Source organism: Lampris incognitus, chromosome 4 (assembly GCF_029633865.1).
Source record: "Lampris incognitus isolate fLamInc1 chromosome 4, fLamInc1.hap2, whole genome shotgun sequence".
NCBI lineage: Eukaryota > Metazoa > Chordata > Actinopteri > Lampriformes > Lampridae > Lampris > Lampris incognitus.
Window position 1 is genome coordinate 71314408 of NC_079214.1, and position 27864 is coordinate 71342271.

The 27864-nt window shown below is 43.6% G+C and overlaps 1 protein-coding gene across 3 annotated transcripts in view; it reads left to right on the plus strand.

The window, feature by feature from the left end:
* The window catches only part of sbf2 (SET binding factor 2), a 364253-nt gene that overhangs the window by 15529 nt on the left and 320860 nt on the right, over positions 1 to 27864 (plus strand). For all 3 annotated transcript variants that reach the window (XM_056278149.1, XM_056278150.1, XM_056278151.1), the window contains exon 2: positions 23120 to 23205. In XM_056278149.1, the coding sequence (XP_056134124.1) occupies positions 23120 to 23205 (86 nt within the window). The remainder of the gene's footprint in view (positions 1 to 23119; positions 23206 to 27864) is intronic.

The following is a 27864-nucleotide window of genomic DNA, read 5'->3' on the forward strand; positions in this document are numbered from 1 at the left end:
GGTTTTGGGGAAAAATTCACCTCAGTGGTCTGCCTTCTCTATTCCTGTGCACAGGCTTGCGTCTGAACCAGCGGTGGCCGTGTCTGCATGCCGTCAGGGTCGCTCCGCAGAGATTGTGCGTTTTGTTAGTCAATATGTTTGTTTTTGATCATTTTTTTCACACGCGTACATCGGCATTGATATCCTACAACCGCAGCTCACTTTTGGACTTAAATTTTAGGCTTCCGTCCACTTTTACCATTGATTCAGCGTGGCCGGCAGTGATTCTATGAATGAGCCCCTACAACAGTAGTAACAATAACAATGGTAACTCGGGGGAGTAGAAGAAAACATTGAGGAAAACGAAGTGGAATCCGGATCAGACAACAACACCAAGTCCACCATCCACCTCTGCCCAGCATCCTTCTTGCTAACGTCCAGTCTCTGGAAAATAAACGGGATGATGTGAGAGCGAGAATCAGATTCCAATGGGACTTGAGAGATTGTAACATCCTTTGTCTGACTGAAACATGGCTAAACCTGCTGGTGCCAGACAGAGTCATATGTCCGACCGAGTCTTTCTCTGTTTTTCAGGCGGACAGAACGGAAGAGTCCAGTAAATCCAAGGGTGGAGGAGTGTGCTTTATGATCAACAGCAACTGGTGTAACCACAAGGACATTAAGATTCTTTCTTGCACCTGCTGGCCGAACCTGGAGCATCTGACGATCTCCTGCTGTCCATTCTACCTTCCCCGGGAGTTCAGCTCAGTCACCACCACATCTGTATATATTCCACCACAGGCAAATACCGATGTAGCACTATTGAACTTACATGATGTACTATGCCGACATCAAAACAAGTACCCCGACGTGGCTATGGTGGTGGTGAGGGACTTCAATAAAGTGAACCTAAAAAAAAGTCATGCCGAACTTTCATCAGCACATTACGTGTGCGACCAGAGGGGATAGAACTTTGGATCACTGCTACACACCGTTCAAGAGAGGCTACAAGACTGTCTCTCTCCCTCCTTTCAGAAAATCTGACCATGCTGCCATTTTCCTGCTTCCGGCATACAGACAAAAGATTGCATATGAAACGGAAGTGACGAGGGACGTGAAGCGGTGGTCCAACCAATCAGAGGCCAAGCTTCAAGACACTGTGAGTGACGTTGACTGGAAGATGTTCCAATCGAGTTCCAGTGACGTCAGCAAGTTTATGGAAGTGGTTACGAGCTTCATAGCAACGCTTGTTGATACCATTGTCCCCACAGTAAAAGTTAGGTCCTTTCCTAATCAAAAAACGTGGGTTGATCAACCATCCGCGATGCTGTAAACGCATGCACTGCTGCCTATAACCCCGGTCTTGTATCCGGCAACATGGACGAGTACAAGGCAGTGTCCTACAGTCTGAGAAGGGTGGTAAAAGGAGCTAAGAAGAGGTTCAGAGATAGGGTGGAGGCGCAGATGGAGCAACGCGACACCACACGTCTATGGCAAGGACTACAAACAATAACCGACTACAAGAGAAGATCCCCCGAAATTGGGAGTGCCGATGCATCCCTAGCGGACGACCTGAACTCCTTTTATGCACGTTTTTAGGCTAGCAACGACACTGTTAGCGTAGCCGAGGTGAGTCCTACAGCTGGGGATGAACATCCACTCTTGGTGACTGAGCATAGTGTGTGGAGGGCTCTGACAAGGGTGAACACAAGGAAAGCTGCTGGTCCTGACGGCATATCCGGGTGAGTACTGAAGACCCGTGCTAATCAGCTAGCTCCAGTGTTCACTACAATATTCAACATCTCCCTAGCTGAGTCTGTGGACCCCGCCTGCTTCAAGAGATCCACCATTATCCCTGTGCTGAAGAATGCTTCTCCAACATGCCCTCACCTCGGTGGTCATGAAATGCTTTGAAAGGCTGATAAAAGACCACATCTGCACCTTCCTCCCCTGCTCCATGGACCTGCTGCAGTTTGCTTATCGTCCAAACAGATCCACAGATGACGCTGTCTCCCAGGTACTGCACACCACACTCTCTCATCTTGACAGTCGGAAGGGGGGCTACATGAGACTGCTGTTCATTGACTATGGTTCAGCTTTCAATACCATAGTCCCCACCAGGCTGGCTGGCTGGCAAGCTGAGTGAACTGGGACTGAACATCCCCCTGTGTGCCTGGATCTTGGACTTCTTAACCGCCAGGCCCCAGGTGGTCAGGGTGGGTAGTCACACCTCCAGCTCCCTTACTCTGAATACAGGATCCCCCCTGGGCTGCGTCTTCACCCGCCTACTGTACTCCCTGCACACACACGACTGTGTGGCCAGGTTCAGCTTCAACTCCATCATCAAGTTTGCGGACGACCCAGTGGTGGTGGGTCAGATCTCCGATGACGACGAGAAAGCCTACCGGGAGGAAGTTGCTGCTCTATCACTCTGGTGCCAGGACAACAGCCTCCTTTTGAATGTCTCCAAAACTAAGGAGATGATTGTGGATTTTAGGAGGACACAACACAGGACGTACTGGGACTACTGTGGAGAGGGAGGGTGAGCAGGTATAAATACCTGGGAGTCCACATTACAGAGGATCTCACATGGCACTCACACACAGACACTCTGGTGAGCAAGGCAAGGCAGCGCCTCTATCACTTCAGGCAGCTGAGGAAATTCAAAGTCTCCTGGAAGATCCTCTCCAGTCCTTCTACTCTGGGGCAGTGCAGAGCATCCTAACAGGATGCATCTCTGCCTGGTTTGGCAACAGCTCTGCCCAGGATAGTAAGGCTCTGCATAGATAGTGCGTTGGGCTGAGCGCACTATTGGTAACTCACTCCCCACCCTGCAGGATTTATACACCAAGAGGTGCCAAACCAGAGCCTACAGGATTATGAAGGACCCTCACCACCCCAACAACGGACTGTTCCAGCTGCTGCGGTCAGGCAAGCGCCTCCACAGTCATGCTGCAAATACAGAGAGACTGAGACGGAGTTTATTTCCTCAGGCCATCAGGACTGTGAACTCTGACCTTACCGGGGCCCTCTCGCTGACCCATACTGCCTCATATTATGTACATACATACCTCATATTTCAGTATCTCAGATTTCTATTTTTAAGCGCTTTTACTGTATATATTGTGCTGTCTGTTTTCTTTTTACAAAGAGTTCTTAACTATTGATTGTAAATTGTAAATTGTATATTGAAAATTGGAATGCATGTGTACCTGTTGTACTTTGTTGTTTGCACATCTCGGAGCTCGTGCCTTTTTTCATTTCACTGCACTCGGGACTTGTACTTGTGTGTATGTGACAAATAAAACTCTTGAATCTTGAACCAATAACTACGTTCTCCATACTTCCCCCTCTCATGAGGAACTTATTAGGGCTGCCCCCTATTGCCTCTTTTATTTGCTATAGCCATTAAACCCCTCTCCATAGCTCTAAAAGCATCACCATTGATTAAGGGCATTTGTCATTGGGGTATTGAACATTGTTTGTCCTTATATGCAGACGACCTATTATTATGTCACTGACCCTGTTGCCTGTGTACCAGAAATATTAGATGTATTGAAAAACTTTGGTGCTTTCTCCAGATATAAATTAAATTTCACAATGAGTGAATTTTTTCTGGTTAACAACTCTGCATTAATGATCAACCAAGGTGAACTTGCTTTTCATTTTAATAAAACTAGTTTTAAGTACCTGGGTATAAAAATCACTTGCTCCATTAAATCTTTACATAAAGAGAATTTTACAACCCTAGTGGGGGGGGGGGGAAATCGTCGGCAGGTTTTATGCCGGATGACACAATCCTCCCCATTTATCCGGGCTTGGGACTGGCACTAAGAATGCACTGGCTTGTGCATCCTCAGTGGCTCGGTTAGCTGGCTTATACTTGCATTGAATCTTGTTATTCACTGATCAGCCAAAACATTAAAACCACCTGCCTAATATTTTGTAGGTCTCCCTCGTGCCACCAAAACAGCTCTGACCCGTGGAGGCATTAGACTCCAGAAAACCTCTGAAGGTGTCCTCTGCTATTTGGCACAAATATTTTAGCAGCAGATCCTTTAATCCCTGTAAATTGTGAGGTGGGGGCTGCCATGGATCGGACTTGTTTTTCCAGCACATCCCACAGTTGCTCAATTGGATTGAGATCAGGGGTATTTGGAGGCCAAAGTAACATCTTGAATACTTCATTGTGTTCCTCAAACCATTCTCAAACAATGTGTGCAGTGTGGCAGGGCGCATTATCCTGCTGAAGGAGGCCACTGCCATCAGGGAATACTGTTGCTATGAAGAGGTGTACTTGGTCTGCAACAATGTTTAGGTAGGTGGTATGTATGAAAGTAACATCCACGTGAATGCCAGGACCCAAAATTTCACAGCAAAACATTGCCCAGAACATCACACTGCCTCCACCATCTTTTCTTCTTCCCATAGTGTATCCTGGTGCTATCTCCACCCCAGGTCAACGACACACACGCGTACCAGGCTGTCCACATGATGTAAAAGAAAACGTAATTCATTAGACCAGGCCACCTTCTTCTATTGCTCTGTGGTCAAGTTCTGACACTCATGTGCCCATTGTAGGCACTTTTGATGGTGGACAGGGGACATGATGGACATTCTGTCCGGTCTGCAGCTATGCAGCCCCAAAACCAGCCAGCTGAAATGCAGTGTTCTGACACATGTCTGTCATAGCCAGCATTAACTTTTTCAGCAATTTCAGGTACAGTAGCTCTTCTGTGGGCTCAGAATACATGGGCTAGCCTTCACGCCCCACACGCATCAATGAGCCTTGGGCGCCCATGACCCTGTTGCCAATTCACTGGTTATCCTTCCTTGGACCACTTTTGGTAGGTACTGACCATTGCATACCGGGAACACCCCACAAGACCTGCTGTTTTGAAGATGCACTTACCCAGTCATATAGTCATCAAAATTTGGCCCTTGTCAAAGTCGCTCAGATCCTTATGCTTGCCTATTTTTCCTGCTTCCATCACATCAACTTCAACAACTGACAGTTCAAATGCTACCTAATATATCCCACCCCTCGACAGAGGCCATTGTAATGAGATGCTATTCACTTACCTGTGACTGGTTTTAATGTTTTGGCTGAATGGTGTACGTTGTACAAGCAAATTTCGCTCCTCTTCAATGCAAGAGATAGGAACTTAATAATTAGTTCTACTACTTTTTTTTATTAATCCCGATGGCTCTGCATTTAATCCATCCTAGCTGTGTAGATTGGTTTAATAGGACACCGAATAGCTGCGCCCACCAACCACTTGGTGGCAGCAGAGTGAGTGGCCCATGGTGCATCATCTGACATAAAAATCAATTAATCAAATGCGCCAGAATAAGTTGCTGAGCATAGAGTTGGAGGAGCTTTGTGCAACAGATGGAGAGTAAATTAGCTAGAATGGAAAAAGAAAATTCAGTTAAGTCACTAAAAAGAACACTTTTTGAGAGAAGAACATTGCAAGAGAAACTCAGAGTCTAAGAGCTTGGTCCTGATCAGCCTGACATCATAATTTATCAGCAATCAGAGAAGACAGAGAAAAAAAATATATACTCAGTCATTTTCAAGGAGCTGGTCCAGTAAGTTTTTTTTTTTTTTGTTATTTTATGTTAGGTCTTACTATGTTCATAATTTTCTTTTGCACTTATCGTTGCACTTTTCGCTTACATTAGTCTTTCATCGTAACAAATTGTGGTGTGAAATAGGCTTGGGCGATTGGACGAATATATCGGCAATCTATGATTGGCTGACTCCAATTGACTTCTTTTTTTTTGGGGTGATTTTCTTCTCTCTTTTTTTTGCATGATTTTTGTCCTTATATTTTGCTAATTTAATGCTCTGTATCCTCAAGAATTAAACTCTGTAAATAATTAACCTGTAAAGTGCAATTCAAAGTGTATGTGAATAGGAACTGGCAGTTGGAGTTGGGCCATATGTGCGTTCTTGTTGCACTGATTTCTGACGAGTCTTTGACAAAACAGGGCAGTGACTAAATGACAGTTAAGCTGTCTCTAATGGTTGCTGTCCAATTGATTGGTGCTTAACAGCAACATCAATTCATAAATCATATTTGAGAACTAGGCCAAAAACTATATGTGCAGTTGTCCACCTGATCATTTAATAGCATAGTTATCCCCACTTGTTTGTTCATTTGGAGGCTGCAAGTTGGAGGCGTCCTTCCCTGACACCATCAGAATTTTTTTTTTCAAATAATTTCGGACAGGTGTTCAGCATATTTTTACAGTTTATTAATTAGCAAAGATCTCAATGTGATTTATTTTGTGTAATTGAAGAGTAGCCTATAGGCTGTAATGTTTCAGTAAAATTAGATTTTCACATTAATGCTTGTGCTAATTAGTAGTATTAGAATCTTTAGCTGGCACTTCTCATTTGCAAAGATGGCAAATTACTTCATTTAGGTCCTTCGGCTTGCCAGTTGTGTCCGGTTTAAAACCAAAATAATCCCTAACGGGATTTTGTATTCATTTTCGCAACAAGGTCTTCCATGATTGTATTTGCTGAAAATGGCCAGCACATGGGGGGCAGGGCTGACAGTAGCCAATAGGAACCTTTTGACATGTCGCCCAAACCCAGTATAAAAGACAATTATTATAAAGAGTTTTCCCAAATTGAAGTACCTTCCCTTAACTAAGTACATGTCATTATAACAAATGTTCATTCAGCTCAGCAAGTACAAATAATGTTCTTTTGGTTTATTTAACCAGTCAAGTCAGTTTATTTATAGAGCACATTTACAAACAACAAATGTTGACCCAAGTGCTTTACAGAGAGATTGAAATGATTACAATCAAATGAAAACACGAATGATCGGATAAAAACACGAATGATCAAATAAAAACACAGGAGAATGATCAAATAAAAACACAGACATAAATAAGAGGATGTAAGTGAAGTAATACAGTCACAAATACACTGGTGTGATACGTTAGTACATGTTTGTTTGATTTTTGGTGTAGTCCCGCCTGGAGAAAAATGCACCAGCTGCCACTGCTCGAAACAGGAAGTGACAACAAAAGTTGATTCCAGAGCCTATGTGAATGAACTTGGTGTGTATGGATGAGTACGGCAGGTGACAACTGTCAGATGATGCACACAAAGCTCTTTGAACGTCCCCTTCCCCACACATTGGTGGGGGTGGTAGGTGGTGCTTACACTTGTTAGGGGTAGGTTTATAGCAGATTCTTTTTTGCTTCATTCGCCGCCAGAGAAATCACGTGGTCTTCAGCTTCTCTTTCAGAATAAACAGAACTTGAGTGTTGTAGACATTGGAGATTCCTTTTACACCCGCACAATATTTGAAATGTGACTTTTACATTCAGTGCAAATATTACATTGTGTACAATATTACAAATATTATACTGGATTATCAGTATTACTTTTGCAAACTTGATGATGGCACTGTGAAGTAACAATAACTAAAGTGAGTCTTGTTACTCATTAATCATGTAAATGTACTCGGTCTTATGTGTGAACCAGAGCAAAACCTAAGAGTTAAGATAAGATGTACTTTATTAATCCCCGTGGGGAAATTCATCCTCTCCATCTAAGGCATCCTAGCTGTGTAGCTAGGAACAGCGGGCAGCTGTCGTGCTGCGCCTATTTCTTCTTGCCATGCCTTGCCCAGGGGCACAGACAGGAGTATTATCGTATGCATGTCTTTTGAGTTTCCATTAATAACATGGGATGTTGAACCTAAAGATGCAAATGTGAACAGCAAACCTCAGACATTGTATGCTACGATGTAGTAAACAAAGGGCATAGATGTTGTTATCGCAACTCACCTTTCCCATGCAGGGAACCTAGTACGTGTTCTACAGGGTATGCGGGCTGCAACAGGCCCAGTTCTACTGCTTAATGGCTTCCTGCATGCGTTGTTGTTTTTTCCAGGTACGATATCTGCTTTGTACTTTTACAAGACTGTTTATTTTCCATTTTAAATCATAGTAAACCTTTTTCTGTTCCACCTGACTTGTTGTGTGGATCAACCAGATACCCAAGCTTTTAGCATTTTTTAACTTAGCCTATTTATTTTTGCTGTAGAAATTCAGTGGTTTCTAATGTCAATTATTTTTCCAAACATATTTTATTATAGCCTGAAAACAGTGGAATGCAGGTTTTTTTTTAATTTCTCAACATAGGTTATATTGATGGATGTTGAAATCATGGTCCTGTTCAGGACTGGGATCTATTCCACTTGCTGGTGGTGTGATGGTGTCTTTATTGGTGTTGGGAGTGGGGTGGGGGTGGGGAGAGTGTCGGAAAGCATGGCTTGCTTTGATAAGAGCGCAGCCTTATGGAATGTGAGGAATTCTGTCGTTTATTGTCGGCCCTTGGTGAACATTAGCATGGGGAATACTCAGCACATGTGATTTCAATTAGAGCAGATGCAAAGTTGCAAGGAAATGCAAGCGAGGTAACTTGTGTTGACCCAGTGATTGATCCTGTACAAACCAACACACCCCATACTGTCCCAACCAACAGACACGTGATTCCTATATCCTCAAAAGTCCAAGGGCCTCATCAAAATTGATTACCCTCTTTGTCTGACAGAGGTCAGTGTCTTAAGGAGGTGTTGACAGCAGGCTTGAGCCGCTCAGGGTGGGAGGCTGGATCGCGGCCCTCTCAGGGCTGTGTCAAGGTGATGAGGTGAAGCAGTTTGGTTCCTCTGCTTGTCTGAGTCATTCTGTCCCCCCTCCACATGGTACCTGACCTGTGGCCAGAGCATGACATCAGGGGCATTTTTAAGTAGACTGTTATGTAGATTGCTGAGTAATGGCATTTTGCCTCTCTTGCTTTGTCTCCAGCCATCCAAATTGAGCAGTCCCTCTAATATAAGGACAGGATTAGGAATGATTATATTCGAGGGACAGCTCAGGTTGGACGGTTTGGAGACAAAGCAAGACAGGCAAGATTGAGATGGTTTGGACATGTGTGGAGGAGAGATGCTGGGTATATTGGGAGAAGGATGCTGACTATGGAGCTGCCAGGGAAGAGGAGAAGAAGAAGACCAAAGAGGAGGTTTATGGATGTGGTGAGGGAGGACGTGCAGGTGGCTGGTGTGACAGAGGAAGATGCAGAAGACAGGAAGAGATGGAAACGGATGATCCGCTGTGGCGACCCCTAACGGGAGCAGCCAAAGGAAGTAGTAGTAGTCGTAGAGGTTGAATAACGACATTGTCAAAAAAGTTATTTCAACCCTTATTACTGATTTATTTTGCTGATTGGGTTTCTCTTGTATTTCTGACCCACTTGAGTAGTCAATGTATACTGCATATTGTATGGTATGGTAATATGGGTGTTTGCCCGCATGCTGCCCAGTGACTGCTGGCTCCAGCATCCCACGACCCCAATTGGGCTAAACAGCTTTGATAATGGATGGATGGATGGATGGATCCTGCATATTGGTGGGGGGGGGGGGTCCGATGTAAGCTGTTGACCTACTTGTGAATTCCATAGACTACTGTGTGTTCAAGCTAAAAGCCTTAAACTTCACTTCAGTCAATCCTGCCTTATTTGTAGGTAGCAGAGTTAGTGTAAGTTCCAGGTTGAAGTGTTAGTTTTTATGCATTTGTCTTTACAAGTGCATTAAATCCCAAGAGACATGACATGTCAACCTCCCTGGCTTGTTCTTGTTGCAGGACTTCTACCTCCTGCTCTGATTAATGAAAACAATTTCCCAAATGAATAAATGACCGAGAAGTTAAAATACTGTTACGACGAGGTTGCAGGATCAGACAATACACTGTGATGAACTGCATGTTGACTGATGCTGTTTAGGAGGATAATTTTGGCTTGCTGAAGAAAGGAATTCCTTTTAACACACATTCAACCAATTTATTTTTGACCCACACATTAATAAGCTTGTGCAAACTTGCTTTTTCTAATTCCAGAACATCACAAAAATCAAATCATTGCTATCAAGCAAAGATCTAGAATTACTAATCATGCCCTAATTTTTACACGCCTTGACTATTACAGTGCTCTTTTCTCCTGTCTCAGCCAAGCAGCCGTGTCCTGTGCAAAACACTGCAGCCAGACTGCTAACCAATACCACTGTTAGAGCCCACATTAAACCAATCCTCGCATCCCTTCACTGGCTCCCAGTTCAGTATAGACCAGACTTCAAGATACTGCTCATCGCATACAAGACCAGACTTCAAGATACTGCTCATCACATATAAGACCAGACTTTAACATATAAGACTAGACTTCAAGATACTGCTCATCGCATATAAGACCAGACTTTAACATACTGCTCATCATACATAAGACTAGACTTCAAGATACTACTCATCACATATAAGACTAGACTTCAAGATACTATTCATCACATATAAGACCAGACGTCAAGATACTGCTCATCACATATAGGACCAGACCTCAAGATACTATTCATCGCATATAAGACCAGACTTCAAGATACTGCTCATCATACATAAGACTAGACTTCAAGATACTACTCATCACATATAAGACCAGACTTCAAGATACTATTCATCACATATAAGACCAGACTTCAAGATACTATTCATCACATATAAGACCAGACTTCAAGATACTATTCATCACATATAAGACCAGACTTCAAGATACTATTCATCACATATAAGACCAGACTTCAAGATACTGCTCATCACATATAAGACCAGACCTTAACATATAAGACTAGACTTCAAGATACTGCTCATCGCATATAAGACCAGACTTTAACATACTGCTCATCATACATAAGACTAGACTTCAAGATACTACTCATCACATATAAGACTAGACTTCAAGATACTGCTCATCACATATAAGACCAGACTTCAAGATACTATTCATCGCATATAAGACCAGACTTCAAGATACTTCTCATCACATATAAGACCAGACTTCAAGATACTACTCATCACATGTAAGACCAGACTTCAAGATAGTACTCCTCACATATAAGACCAGACTTCAAGATAAATTTCATCACATATAAGACCAGACTTCAAGATACTACTCATCACATGTAAGACCAGACTTCAAGATACTACTCATCACATGTAAGACCAGACTTCAAGATACTACTCCTCACATATAAGACCAGACTTCAAGATAATATTCATCACATATAAGACCAGACTTCAAGATAATATTCATCACATATAAGACCAGACTTCAAGATACTACTCCTCACATATAAGACCAGACTTCAAGATACTGCTCATCACATATAAGACCAGACTTTAAGATACTATTCATCACATATAAGACCAGACTTTAAGATACTACTCATCACATATAAGACTAGACTTCAAGATACTGCTCATCATACATAAGACTAAACTTCAAGATACTGCTCATCACATATAAGACCAGACTTCAAGATACTACTCATCACATGTAAGACCAGACTTCAAGATAGTACTCCTCACATATAAGACCAGACTTCAAGATAATATTCATCACATATAAGACCAGACTTCAAGATACTACTCATCACATGTAAGACCAGACTTCAAGATACTACTCATCAAATGTAAGACCAGACTTCAAGATACTACTCCTCACATATAAGACCAGACTTCAAGATAATATTCATCACATATAAGACCAGACTTCAAGATAATATTCATCACATATAAGACCAGACTTCAAGATACTACTCCTCACATATAAGACCAGACTTCAAGATACTGCTCATCACATATAAGACCAGACTTTAAGATACTATTCATCACATATAAGACCAGACTTTAAGATACTGCTCATCACATATAAGACCAGACTTTCAGATACTGCTCATCACATATAAGACCAGACTTTCAGATACTATTCATCACATATAAGACCAGACTTTAAGATACTGCTCATCACACATGAGGCCCTGCAAGATCTCGCCCCTTTATACATTTCAGAACTTCTGCCCATCTGCTGACCAGGGTCTTTTATCTATACCCAACTCCCTCTGCAAATCCAAAGGTGACTGTGCTTTTGCCATAAGGGCCCCGTCCCACTGGAACAGTCTCCCTCCCTCTGTTAGATCAGCTGAGTTTGTGAACAGATTTAAAAAAAAAAACTTGTCAAAACTATCTCTAGCGACTTGCCTCCCTGTAATGTGGCTGTAATTTATACTTTCTGTATATCACTGTATGTTTATGTTTATTTTCTGTATATCAGTGTATGTGTATGTTGTTTAGTTTCTGTATGTTTCTTTTGCAGCACTCTATAACTTTGTTTTAAAATGTGTGAAAAACTTATCGTTGGGGACATCCGGGTAGTTTAGCAGTCTATTCTGTTGCCTACCAACACAGGGATCACTGGCTTGGTCGGGCGTCCTACAGACACAATTGTCCGTGTCTGCGGGTGGGAAGCCAGATGTGAGTATGTGTCCTGGTCGATGCACTAGACTAGCGCCTCCTCTGGTTAGTCGGGGCACCTGTTCGAGGGGAAGGGGGAACTGGGGGGAATAGCGTGATCCTCCCACGCACTACATCCCCCTGGTGAAACTCCTCACTGTCAGGTGAAAAGAAGCGGCTGGTGACTCCACATGTATGGGAGGAGGCATGTGGTAGTCTACAGCCCTCCCCGGATCAGCAGAGGGGGTGGAGCAGCGACCGGGACGGCTTGGAAGAGTGGGGTAATTGGCCGGATACAGTTTGGGAGAAAAGGGGGGGGGTCCACCCCCCAAAACAAAACAAAACATCGTTTTGTTGTTTTAAGAATGCTCTGGTCATGTTTCCACCCAGAAATAAAATTTTTTGTTTTGTTGCGAATCATTACAAAAATAATGTTATTTCATTCCCCCCTTTTTATCCTCAATGTACCCGTCCAATTACCCCACTCTTCCGAGCCGTCCCAGTTGCTGCTCCACCCTCTCTGCTGATCCAGGGAGGGCTGCAGACTACCACATCTCCTCCCATACATGTGGAGTCACCAGCTGCTTCTTTTCACCTGACAGTGAGGAGTTTCACCAGGGGGACGTAGCGTGTGGGAGGATCACACTATTCCCCCCCAGTCCCCCGAACAAGCGCCCCGACCGACCAGAGGAGGCGCTGGTGCAGCAACCAGGACACATACCCACAGCCGGCTTCCCACCCGCAGACACAGCCAATTGTGTCTGTAGACACAGCCGGAGGTAACACGGGGATTCGAACTGGCGATCCCCATATTGGTAGGCAATGGAATAGACCGCCACGCCACCCGGATGCCCCCTTCATTACAAAATGTTGACGTGATTTATTACGCCCAATTAAAATGTCTTCAAGCATGCTCAGTGATCCAGGTAAGAACACCACAGAAGGTTGAGTCAGTTCATGTGGACACGTTCACTGAGAGACAAACGTTGTGTCCACATGAACTGACTCAACCTCACCTGGACTACTGAGCATTCATGAAGACAGCCTTTTGGGATGGGTTTTTTTTTTTTACTTTGGGGGTCTATTTTTTCCCACAGTTTGCTCCAGTCTACCATATTTTGAGAGTTGAGTAGTGTGTCTTGTAAGTGATGGTGGGTGAAGGTGGTGCATTGTGTAGTTGAGTGTCCATGTGTGTCAGCGTGGTGTGCAGCGTGTGAGTTCATCTCAGCAACTTTAGAGTTTGCGTTCACAGAGGGAACCTGAATGATTGGATGATTCCCCTGAAAAGCAGCGCTGAGACAGAGGCTGGTCCTCATGTGTCTGACCACGGACGGGATCTTTCTCCGTCCGGTGTCTTCAGACTGCGGGGGGACGGGAGGCAGCTCCGTCACCCCTGTAATGTGCTTGGCTTGACTGTGTGTCAGGGATGCACGTTCAGCATATCACGCTGATTCTGAGACTACATTTCCTGCAGAACATCTTGATCCAGTCCAGCGCTGTCATCTATTTTTTGGCCGTGACTGAATCCAGAACCTGCTGATGCGTTTCAGCTTCATGTCGTCTCGCCCCTCGTAACTTCCAACTTCTCTGACACGGACAGTTTTTAGGTGTGTGTCACGGTTATTAAAGCACGTTTGAATTATGTGGAAGAGTTGTTGTGTCATGCTCACAGGGCCAAGTGGGGCTGTATTAAGTCAGCCTGGTTAATTAGTCTGGTCAAGATGACGTGACTAAACACACTACGCCCGGTTAATTAGTCTGGTCAAGATGAAGTGATTAAACACACTACGCCTGGTTAATTAGTCTGGTCAAGATGACGTGATTAAATACTACGTCTGGTTAATTAGTCTGGTCAAGATGACGTGACTAAACGCAGTACGTCTGGTTAATTAGTCTGGTCAAGATGACGTAACTAAACGCAGTACGTCTGGTTAATTAGTCTGGTCAAGATGATGTGATTAAACACTACGTCTGGTTAATTAGTCTGGTCAAGATGACGTGATTAAACGCAGTACGTTTGGTTAATTAGTCTGGTCAAGATGACGTGATTAAACACTACGTCTGGTTAATTAGTCTGGTCAAGATGACGTGACTAAACGCAGTACGTCTGGTTAATTAGTCTGGTCAAGATGACGTGACTAAACGCAGTACGTCTGGTTAATTAGTCTGGTCAAGATGACGTGACTAAACGCAGTACGTATGGTTAATTAGTCTGGTCAAGATGACGTGATTAAACACTACGTCTGGTTAATTAGTCTGGTCAAGATGACGTGACTAAACGCTGTACGCCTGGCTTGGCACTGTCCTGGACTATCCAAATGACTTGTATCCGAGAGAAGAGTCCAAGTGATCGGTTTCCATGTACAACAAACACGGTGAGCCGGTCAACGTTGTGGCTTATAAGAGCGATATGTGTAGTCCAGACAGGGCTGCTGCGCACGAGGGGCTTTTAGTTTCAACTTACATAAGGAGTCCTGTCAAAACAGAAGTAGACTGTTATTAAATGAGATTAAAAGCTGAGATGTAACCTCAACTCCACCTGTTTGTAATGTAATTTATGATTCGAGGAAGACCACCTGGACCTCCTCTGGCCACCAACACACACATTGGCTATCAGCAGTCAGGAACACTATTTGTCATTTCATTTCACGCACTTGAACACATGAAATGAAACGAAATGCCGTTTCCCCCAGCCCACAGCAGTACAACACAAAGACAACAACACATCCAAAACTGCAAGAACACACATGTCAAATTTAAAAGGGTTGTCTCCTAACAGTCACTCTACAGTGTCTCGAATGAAGCAATGTCCGCACATTAAATAAAGTTTGGTGTTCCGCGTTTACTGTGGTCTGCCATGCAATCATGATCCCTTCCGTCTGGTGCACTTCCTGAATCTCCAGGATAGGTCAGTGACGTCATCACCCAGCGTCGTGCTGGACTAGACCATTACTGGATCATACCATTATACCCTGACCTATGGATATTACATCCCCCTTCTTCTAAAGACAAAATACTTGGTGGTATGCAAGTGCAGTAAGCTATAATGTCAACAGAAATCTATCAATAACAAAATAGACATTTTCAATTATTGCACCAATGAAATAAATCTGCAAATGAATCTTCAATGGCCCTGAGTAGCTCAATTAACATTCCGGAACATCATGAACAATAATACACATATTTCAGTGCAACGTCAATTCACATTTTCAACATTTTTTTTTGCAACACAATAGCAACCTTTCTGCTTTTTTTTTAGGTTGATTTCAAACAGTCACAGGTCCAAGATAACTTTTGGTAGTGACGTGTTGTGGCGACACTCTTGGGGAGCCTGACACACTTTGCTGTACAGTCTTGCGCTCAGTGGTCTGGGGCTCCACCTGTTGGTCGTGTGTGTTAACTTCCTGACCTGCATCACATTCGTTGGTCTGTAGAAGGTGTCGTCGATTGCGTCGAAGCACTTGACCTTCATCTGTGATGATGTTGTAAGATCTTTGAGTGTCAGCTGGTCTGACAACTGTAGTGGGTTTCCACGTTCCAGTTGGCTGTTGGACTTCGGACTGTGGCTCCTGTCGGCAGTGCAGGTAGCATTTTGGCATTTCTATCATAATACTGTTTTTGTTGTTTTTGGCACAGTTCTCTCCTGCCATAGACTGCGCTGCCACAAGCGAGTTCTGGTTGTAGCTGTTTTGCAGTGGTTGGAAGGACTGAGCGTAAGGCTCTGCTCATTAACAGCTGTGCTGGGGAGTTCAGTCCAGCCACTGGTGTGTTCCTGTATTCCAAAAAGCTGAGGTACGGGTCTGACCTCTGTGTGTGTGCTTTGTCCATGAGGGCTTTGGCTGTTTGCACTGTCTTCTCAGCCAACCTGTTGCTCTGTGGGTACAGGGGGCTGCTTGTGACATGCTCAAAGTCCCATGCATGTGCAAAGCTCTTGAAATCTTGTGAGCTGTAGCAAGGACCATTATCACTCACTACAGACTGGGGTATTCCAAATCTTGCAAATGTGACAGTTGGGGAAGTGAGGTTTGCGATTCTCTCTACTTCAAAGTACCTGCTATAATAGTCAACTGCAACTATATAGTCAGTGTTGTTCCATTTGAACAGGTCGGTGGCTTTGACCTGCCAAGGTCGTTCAGGAATGGGGTGTGGCAGCATTGGCTTTTTGGGGACGGAGTGGCGTCGCTCTAGGCAAATGCTACAAGATCCAGCTAGTGTCTCTATTTGTTTACCATCCCTGGCAAGAATCGAATCTCTCTAGCATGCTGCTTACACTTTTCCATGCCGAGATGGCCTGTGTGTATGCGCACAAGCATGTCTGCTCTGAGTGATTTGGCACAATGATTTTTTTCTGCTTTTAACAGAATGCCATCTGTCATGGATATTTCGTCCTTGTGATTCCAGTATTCAGCGACAGCAGAACATTGACTGTCTCAGGCCACCCTGATTGGATAACCTGTCTCAAGGCCGAGAGTTGCTCATCCTTGGCTGTGGCAGATCTGATTTCTGCCATTTTCCAGTCGCTCACCGGAGCACTGTTGATCACTGTGTGTATTTGGGAATCCATGCCTTCACTCAGGGAGTTGTCAATGTACTCAATCGGTTTCCTAGACAGTGTGTCCGCGACTGGTATTTGCTTTCTGGGCTTGTGAACAATCTTGACGCTGTATCTTTGCAACTGTAGTATCATGTGCTGGAGCCGCGGCGGTGCGGATGCCAAGGGCTTTCACATGATTGACTCAAGCGGCTTGTGATCTGACTCCACGGTCAACTGATGTCCATACAGGTATTGGTGGAATCGTTTGCATCCAAAGAGCACGGCGTACAGCTCCTTTTCGATCTGAGCATAGTTGACTTCCGTCTCACTCAGTGCCTTTGATGCATATGCAATTGGTTTCTCATCCTGCAGCAGGACTGCTCCTAAACCATGTTTGGAGGCATCCACCTGCAGCTTCATATCCTTAGTGGGGTCAAGTAGGCTAGTACGGGACCGGGCTCTTGTGTTAAGAGGCTTTTCACTTGCTGGAATGCAGCATCCTGGTTAGTCACATATAAACCCACTGCTCTCTTTCAACAGTTCTCGGAGCGGGGCTGTTGCCTCCGAGAGTCTGGGGGCAAACTTAGACAGGTAAGTGATGATGCCCAATATTGTGTCTATCTCCGCCTTGCTCTGCGGTGGGGGCATGTCTTTGATTGCTTTGACTTTGTTGAGGTCAGGTCGGACGCCCTCTTGTGTCAGTATTTGTCCAAAATAGCTCACCTTGGGCACACAGATGATGCTCTTGTCTTTGTTTGATTATAGTCCTTTCCTGCAGCATGGCACGCAGGTTGGCATCATGCTCCTCTTTGGTGTGGCCATATACAATGATGTCATCGATAATGGCGGCGACGTTGTGGAGTCCTTCATAGGCCTCGTCCACCCGTCTCTGGAACTCATCTTGTGCAGATATGATTCCGAACGGGAGTCTCTTGAACCTGTGTCTGCCATAGATAGTGTTAAATGTGGTTAGCATGGATGACTCTTCACTGAGTTTTATGTTCCAGTAACCAGACCTGGCGTCTAATACGCTAAAGTAATGTGCCCCTGCCAGTCTTGCCGTAATGTCATCTAGAGTAAGGAGTGGATAGTGGGGTCTCTGGATGGCTTTGTTTAGGGGCGGAGATCTAAACAAATCCTGAGCTTTCCTGTTTTGGGCTTTTCCACTACCGCCAGTGCGTTTACCCATTCTGTTGGTTCAGTGACCTTTTGGATTATGCCCATTTTCTTCATTTCATCTAACTCGTCTTTGAGTCAGCTCCGCAAAGCCTATGGGATGCGGCGAGACGGGCACACCACTGGTGTTACTTCAAGTTTCAGATACTTATCCATCGGGCTCATGTGTGGTTCTGGCTGCGCATTGACCATATGCACTATTTTGACAATGTTCAGGTCTAGACATGCTCTCATGCCTAGGACGGGAGGAGCGTTTTCTGCACAGACATGTCAAAATCTAGCATTACTGTTTTCTTTTTGTACCTGTGGGTTAACTTACAGGCACCTTTCACACTGAGTGTGTTCCCACCATATCCCGAAAGCCTGGACAGTGGGCCTAGCACTACATTTCCAAACAGTTGGTGGAATGTGTTTGCTGGTATTATGTTGGCCTGGGCACCTGTGTCTATTTTGAACTTTAACTTGTGTCTCTGTTTGCCTATTTCCAATTCTGCAAAGGCCTGTTCTTTATTTGTGTTTTCATGCTGTTTAGTTATAGTGTCAATGTACAGTTCATCTTCTGATTGCTGTTCAGCGCTCTCTGCAATAGCATGCACTTTCTTTGCTTTATATTGTGCTCGACGGTGCTGTGGTGGTGTCCTACACACCCTAGCATAGTGACTGAATTTTTTGCATTTGTTACACTGGCGTCCCTTTGCTGGACATTCCTCAGTCGGGCTGTGCTCTCCTCCGCACCTACCACATCCTTTGTTTTGCATGGCACTGTTAGCATCAGGTGTGTTTACAGTTTTGCGGCCGTGACGTGCCTGTCCTCTTCTGAACGGCTTCTTACTAACTGCATCTACAGACGGGTTGATTACGCCTGCTGTGGGGGATCCGTTGTTTTTAATTGCTGCTGTGATCGGTCGTGTGATCGTGCTATGTCAATAGCCCTTTCCAGTGTTAGCTCTAGACCTACACAGAGAAGCTTTTCTCTCACTCTTGTTGAGTTTGTGGCGAACACAATTCTGTCCCTGACCATCTCGTCACTGTTAGGATAATCACAGTCTTTCACTAGTAGTCTTAATTCAGTCACAAACTGGTCAACATTGTCACCGTCGCCTTGCATCTTTTCGTGGAACTTAAAACGAGCAAAGATGGGGTTAGCTTTGGGCCTTACGTAGGCTTCAAAGCCGTCATAATAGGTTTTCAATACCGTTTTCTGGTCTGCAGCTAGAGTCCGTGTGTTGAAGACGTCTCTGCCCTTCTCTCCAATCCATAACAGCAAGTAGCTGCATTTTTCCTCCTCCTTTTTTGCACTTAGCGGTCCGACAAACATAAGCTCCACATGCTGGCGAAACTTTCTCCGCGCATCGGGAAGGTTGGATGAGTCCCAATCCATCCGTGGCATCGGAACACCGGTAGCCTCCATCTCTTGTCGTCAGGACGATGTGAGCACTAGCGCGTTGATTCTGACACCATGTAATATTTAAAAGGGTTGCCTCCTAACAGTCACTCTACAGTGTCTCGAATGAAGCAATGTCCACACATTAAATAACGTTTGGTGTTCCGTGTTTACTGTGGTCTGCCATGCAATCACGATCCCTTCCGTCTGGTGCGCTTCCTGAATCTCCAGGATAGGTCAGTGACGTCATCACCTAGCGTTGTGCTGGACTAGACCATTACTGGATCATACCATTATATCCTGACCTATGGATATTACAACACATATCCAAACTAACACACTTACACAAACTAAATCAACAAATCACTGTCCAAGGGAAGGAACGCCAGCCAGGATGACTGTCGGAACCGCCGGTCTGCATGAGCTAAAAATTAGCTTAGCTCACCCCGCGCCCTTAGCGTTTCCTCCTCACGGGCAGCTCCAGGTAGGGGCCGTAGTCCCCGGGCCCACTGGACGAAGCAGACCAAGCTCTCCCAGCCAGATACCCTCAACACACATCCTGCACTCCTCACGACGACATCAAAAACACCACAGTCAACGCCAGGTGAGGTCGTCGCCAGACCACCTCGGTGTTTTTGGAACTGCTGGTCTGCATGGGCTAGCAATTAGCTTAGCCTGCCCCGCTCTCCCAGCCGATCCAGCGCCAGCTCTCCCGGCCATCAAACGAAGACAAAACTTAGACGTGGACAAAGACACTACATGGACGGTACTAGGTGAGGCTGCCGCAAATGTAAATTCGTGCCGCCATCTTCCGACACTGGAAGTGGAAAAAAACACTATGGTAGGCTACGGTAGCAAGCTCGACAATGTTGAAGTCTTTGAAATTCAAAGTCAAGAGCATGCATTTTTTTGTTTGTTTGTTTTTGTTTTTGTCTTATCCCCCCCTTTTTCCCCTCCCCATTTGTATCCAGCCAATTACCCCACTCTTCCGAGCTGTCCCGGTTTCTACTCCACCCCCTCTGCTGATCCGGGGAGGGCTGCAGACTACCATATGCCTCTTCCGATACATGTGGAGTCACCAGCCACTTTTTTTCACCTGTCAGTGAGGAGTTTCACCAGGTGGCTGTAGCGTGTGGGCGGATCACGCTATTCCCTCCAGCCCTCCCCGAACAAGCACCCCGACCGACCAGAGGAGGCGCTAGTGCAGCGAACAAGACACATACCCGCATCCGGCTTCCCACCTGCATATACGGCCAATTGTGTCTGTAGGGACGCCCGACCAAGCCGGAGGTAACACGGGGATTCGAACTGGCGATCCCCATGTTGGTAGGCAACGGAATGGGCCGCTACGTTACCCAGACGCCCCTACAGCATGAAGTTTGTCCCTTCTCCTGCCCAGTCCTCACCGCAACCCACCAATGATCATCAAAAGGTTTATGCCACCCTTTTCTGTTGGGTAGCAGCTTCAGTTGGATCACTGTGGGATGAGGTTCATCTCACTATGCAGCCACCTGCAGACTGCTGTCACTTTATTTAACTGCATGTAAACACCGAGGACCTGTAAAATGCACAGTATTTTCATATCTTCAGGCGTCATCACACAACACACACACACACACACACACACACACACACAATTGTCCAAACACAAGCAAACTCCCAAGCTCTGGCCTCATTCTGTGGTGCTGGGGTTGCACACTACCTCCTCTGTCTGTACTGAGATCCTGTGATCCACACACTGGCCTGTTGTTTTCATCTGTAAGTTGTTTTTTTTTCTTTTTCTTTTTCTCTATGACGAACGTATTTGTTCAATATCTGACTCCACATAGCATTAACTCTGCCAGTCACAATGTGATGTCTAGAAATGGATTCACACATCAGTGTTATTTATCTCTTCTGTCCTGTCTTCTTATGGCTTGTCAGGAATATTTTATTATTCTGCGCGATTAATTTATTATTCTACACTATTAATTTATTCTATACTTTTAATTTGTTATTCTGCAATATTAATTTATTATTCTATACTATTAACTTATTATTCTACGCAATTTATTATTCTATACTATTAATTTATTTGCTACACAATTTATTATTCTATACTATAATTTATTCTACACTATTTATTATTCTACACTATTAATTTATTCTTCACTTAATTTATTCTTCTATACCATTAATTTATTATTCTACACTATTATTCTACACATTTATTTATTCTACACTATTAACTTATTATTCTGCACTATTAATTTATTCTATACTATTAATTTATTATTCTACACTTGTTCTACACAATTTATTATTCTACGCTATTAATTTATTATTCTACACTATTATTTTACACTATTTATTATTCCACACGATTAACTTGTTGTTCTATACTATTAATTGAGTATTCTAAGCTATTAATTTATTATTCTGTACTATTAATTTATTATTCTACACTATTAGTCTACACTATTAACTTGTTATTCTACACTATTAACTTGTTATTCTGTACTATTTAGTATTCTAAGCTTTTATTCTACACAATTTATTATTCTGTACTATGAACTTATTATCCTACACTTTATTATTCTACACTATTAATTTATTCTCTACTATAATTTATTATTCTATTATTCTACACTATTAATTTATTCTACACTATTATTCTACACTATTAATTTATTATTCTACACTATTATTCTACACTATGTATTATTCTACATTGTTATTCTACACTATTAACTTATTATTTTACACTATTAACTTATTATTCTACACCATTTATTATTCTACACTATTATTTTGTAATATTAATTTATTCTGTGCTATTTATTATTCTACACTATTAATTTATTATTCTAAACTATATTCTACACTCTCTTTATTATTCTACACCATTTATTATTCTGCACTATTAATTTATTATTCTTTTTTATTCTGAATTTATTTCTGATTTTTCCCTTTTTTCTCCCTATTTAGTGGCCAATCGATCCCTATTTTAGTTCAAACACCCACCCTCATACTGCATGTGTTCGCCAACTGCGTCTCTCCGGCCGGCAGTCTCGAAGGAGACGCCTCCCCACTTTCGTGACAAGGCGAATCCAGGCCGAACCACTGCTTTTTCCGACACACACAGAGATGCATTTATGTGATGAACACAAGCTGACTCCGCCCCCCTCCCGAAGACCGCATTGCCAATTATTGCTGCTTCGTCGAGTCCGGCCATAGTCAGATCTGACGAGACTGGGGCGCGAACCCCGGTCCCCAATGGGCAACTGCATCGACACAAAGCCGATGCTTAGACCGCTACACCACCGCGGACCCTTAATTCATTATTCTATACCATTAAGTTATTATTCTACACTACTTATTATTCTACACTATCAATTTATTATTCTACACTATCGCTTCACTGTTGCATGACAAGAGTACAATGCATGTGTGTGATGTGAATATCTTGTGAGAGCAGGTTTGCCCCAGTTTTGTTTTTTTCCATAGCATCTCTGAATGGAAGCATTGATATACCACAAACTCTTCCAAAATACACATTACACTACACATTGTTTACTTAGTCCATTTTAAAACTTCACAGTATGTAGCGCAATTGTCAAAAGACTGAGTTTGTCATACATTGCTGCCGTCCACCCTAAGCCTCTGCATATATGAACCCGATCTTCACCCCTTTTCATCCCCAGGTTCCGGAGAGGGATGTGGGAAGATCATTCAGCGCTTCCCCAAGAAGGACTGGGATGGAACAGCATTTCCTCAGGGGGTGGAGATGGTGAGTACTAACCGATACCATGTGTAGTCCTACTTACACTTGTAAGCAGGGCTGGGCATTATGGTATATACCAGGGTTCCCCAATTACTTTTCCCAAAGGGCCAAATAATGTTATGCATGCCAAGTCAAGGGCCAAAACATCCGCGTTTTTTTCCCATTGCGCCAGCAAAAGTTGTTTTATGTGCAGATGTTGTTGCTGCTGCTATTGTGATTATTATTATTATCATTATTTTTAGTGTTATTATTATTGTTACGATTATCATTATTTCTATTGTTAGTAGTAGTAGTAGTAGCAATAGTAGTAGTAGTAGTGGTGGTAGTAATAATTTAGGCCTGAGATTCTTAAAGCCTGTGTTGAGGGTCACACAAGAAAAAAAATGCAAAAAAAGTGAGAGGAGTGAGAGTTAGGGGATGAGGTGATCCTTCTGATGTCGGGCCTGTACTCTGTTGTGGCAAGCCTGAAGCACTGGCAAAGATGTGCATTGGAGAGTGTGTTTCTTTCCTGGTTCTTGATCCAGTTCATTGAAGAAAACCATGACTCACATGTGTACATGGAGGGGAACATTGTGAGTAGGAGCATTACAACAGCTCTCATGTTTTTGAATCGAGTTTGGGGAATCACGTTGATCCAAAAGTCACTCACCCCAACATCCTTGTGTTGTGCTTTGAGAAAATCAGATGTTCCCATCTCCAAGACCTCCATCTGAAGGGTTGCCTCATCTATGGAAGGCACCAGCCTTTTGGCCTCTGCAGTCCACTGGCTGTCAGTCGAAATGGAGAGTGGCTGTCCCAGGAAGAGGAGGATGTCACCTGAGAGTTTAGGGGCTTTCAAATTGTTGCTTGAAGTTTTCTGCCAGACTCATCACCAAATCCTTTCATTGCTGGATCTTCCCACATTTCGTATGTCTCCCATGAATGTCTCTCTAAAGGGTTCAGCTTTGACCGGAAAGCTTCAACCTCCTCGTACATGTCTGCAGCAGTGTGGTTCTTGCCTTGTAATTGCAGATTAAGGTGATTTGGATGAGACATGATGTCACACAACAACAAAAAAATAACATATGCCATCACCTTATTGTCACTTAAAACCCTCTGATATTCTTGGGCTTTTAGGCTCCACAGTCTGGATAAAAATGACACAAGCTCATCGCACAGGTCGCACACCCTCTCCCAACACACAGGCTTTGCTCAGCCAGCCAACATCATTATGCAGCAAAGTTCCTTGTGTTCTGCTGACATTTCCTCCAGCAATGCTCTGAAAAGGCGATCTTGCAGACTAGAACTCTCGCGAACATGAACTTTATCAGTCTCGTCACAGTATCCATCACCTCTTTCATTTCCCTACACAGTTTAGTGCACAACACTTATCTGTGAATCAGAATTCTTCAGTCATCCCCGAGGGGAAATTGGGTTCTACTACAGACTCTCACGCTCTAGTAAGAAAAAAAACTAACAAGATAACAAGAAAATAGAAACAAATAGAAACAAGAAAAACAGAAACGAAATAAAATAATAATGCAATGAAATGCCAAGAGTGCTGGGTTAACAGTAGCAAGCCTGCTTACCAAGCCCTTGTGTTGTCCCACCATTGACGGAGCCTCATCGGTGACAACGGACACAATTTTGCTTACATCTAAGCTGTTCTTCTTAAAGAACTGTTAATTCATTAAAGATGATTTCCCCAGTCGTGCGCCCAGGCAGAGGAAGCAAACAAAGCAGCTCTTCCCAAAAGGTCTTCCCATCAGAAGATCTTGTGAACACAGATAGCTGTTCCATATGGGTTCAGTCACAGGACGAGTCTCTGGCTAGTGATATGGCATCCACTTTCTTCAAGTCGGTGAGTAGATTGGAAAAACACTCCTCCACTAAAAGTTCTACTCTTCTTGTTGCCGTGCTAGCCAACAATGGCACCTGCTTTAATAGCTCCACAACCGTTTTCTTGTTTTTCTCATCATGACTTAAAACTTCTCCAACCATATCAGTTGCACACGTTTTACTCAACTCAGCATCAGTGAATGTCTTCTTAGCTTTAGCAAGGCTCCTTGAAACATGCTGTGATGCAGCTGCTGCACTCTCTTGTGCCGATGTTGATTTCCAGGATGGTAGAAATGGAGTGCTTGTATGATGTTGTTATATTTGCTGTTTTTTGTTTGCGGTGATCTGATTTAGTAAGGTATTTAGTAGGGACGAGGGGAAAATCGATTCTTAGATGCATCAATATTCTCTCATAAAAGACTGTCTCGATGCAGACAACTCAATAATCGGAAATGTAAAGCTCAATTCTTGACTGGGATGTACGCTCCTTACGGCTGCTGCTGAACCAACTGAATGATGAAACATAACGGGCGTAAAACATGTGCGTCGTGTCTACCTTCCAAGCAAGGCCACTTCTTCAGTTGTGGTGAGAATGGCTGAGTGCGAGCAACCGAAGTTGGATACAATCCGACCGGCAGCCTCTGGCTTAAAAGCCAGCATATGGAAGCATTTTGGCTTCTATGACGTTGAAGGAAAAGGGACCTGGACAGCCGGTTGTAGTTGCTGCCAACCAGAGAACTGAATCTTGCTTGCCAGTTTTCAACTCCAACGCAGTCACAAGACGCACATGCATACCAAATAGCTTCATGCTGACTTGTCAGTGGGTCACCTGTGTACAACAATGCCGGTAGTGATTGGTTAGCTGCGATAGCGTTCATGTCGTCTACGGTAAAGTATCAAAATTTGGCACCGTTTTTTTCCAAAGAGTTTGATACTCGGTAGGACCGAGATATTTCAGTCGGGACCATATCGGCACCGTTTTCGATACCCAACCCTAATCATAGACCTCTGAATCGGAATCGAACCGAATTGTGAGGTGCTTAGAGATTCCCACCCCTAGTAGTTGGCTTTAAAATTGGTAGCATACATAGTGTTGAAGTGCCACTTGAGGTTATCTGCTTTGTAGACAGCTACGGTCTGCATGCATGTCATTTTGGCATTGGCGTGGTCTGGTAAAATAAAACAAAACTGATCAGTCCAGTCAGATTTGAACTGACAGTTTTCCTGGTCGACTTCCCGCTTTTTCGTGCAGGCCATGTTCTTGGTTTAGGACAATTATTGATTATCTGTGACTTAGCTGGTGAGTGGCTCTGTCTAGTCAAGGACTGAAGAGAGCATGGAGAAAGTCTTATGTCTACATGCACTCTACGGCATTGGTCAAGTGTACAGTGTGGGGTGAAGTCAAAATAAAGTAGAGCAGCATGCACTTTATTTCACATGTTATGACAGGTGCATTAGTGCCAATGGGTCGGCGCAGGCCAGACATTTGGCCAAAATTACAACAAAATTACAATTTAATCTGTCTAATAGTATACAGTGATCAATGATGTCAAAGTCTGTACTGAGGTCCAGTAGTAAAAGCACAGAGGTGGAATCAAGAGTCCATAGCTAGTAGAATGTCGTTCACCACTCTGGTCAGAACAGTTTCAGTGGAGTGACAGGCCCTGAAAACCGACTGAAAAGGTTCATATAGATGGTTTTCGTTTATATGGGTCAAATTGTTTATACACAATTCTCTCTAGTACTTCAGAAAAGAATAGAAGATTAGAGACTGGTCGATAATTATTAAGAGACCCTGGATCGAGTTGTGGTTTCTTAAGTAGAGGTTTGACCACAGCTGTCTTAAAACTGCTGGGAACAGCGCCAATAGTAAGTGAAAAATTAACAATGTCTAACATTGTAGGTTCCAGGAAAGGCCAGGGGTCTTTAAAAAGTTTTGCTGGTAAGGGGTCAAATAGGCAATTAGTTGGTTTAGAAGCTGACATGAGCTTAGTCAACATGTCAAGAGAGATAGTCTCAAAAGCTGTGATAACAGGGACTATAAATGACTCATTGTATAGATGTGAATTTGGTAAGACGGGATCGGCAGAAGTAGCTGGAGTTAAAGAACTAATTTTGTTTTTGATCTCAACAACCTTATTGCAGGAAACGTCTAGAAACTCATGGGCCATGACTGGTGAGCAGCTAATAGATGGCTGTTTTTCAGTAAGTTTAGATACAGGATCAAAGAGAAATCTGAGATTATGTTTACTAATATTGATTAGGCAAGAGAGATATGCTGCTTTTGCAGCAGCTACTAAAGCACACTTGTATTTCAATAAAAACTCATGCCAAGATAGGTATAAACCTTCCGATTTTGATTTTCCCCATGTACATTCCAGTCTCCTGCAGGCCCACTCAAGAGCACGTCTCATTGTTAAACCAGGGTGTAGGCTGCTTTGGTAGTGAGAGGTGCAACTGAATCGGGAAGATGAGAGATGGCCATATTTAAGTCGCTAGTGAAATTTTCAACAGAGTCAGTCTCTATGGTGCAAGAAGCCAAGACTTCAGTTAGTTGCTGGCCAAATGCACCTACAGTGGATGGATCAATGTGGCGAGTGGAAATTACATCTGTGCCGAAATTAACTGGACAGTCCAATAATGCTTCACATTTAATGAGAAAATGATCTGACGCCGCAGATGTGGAAGGCAAGACATTCAGAACAGAAACAGCTACCCCTTTAGATAAAACCACATCAAGGGTGTTACCACTGCAGCAAGTCGACTCTTGAACAAACTGAGTGAACCCAAAAGTATCAACAAGCACCAGAAAGGCTTTACTTAGAGGATCAGCAGCCTTATTCAGAT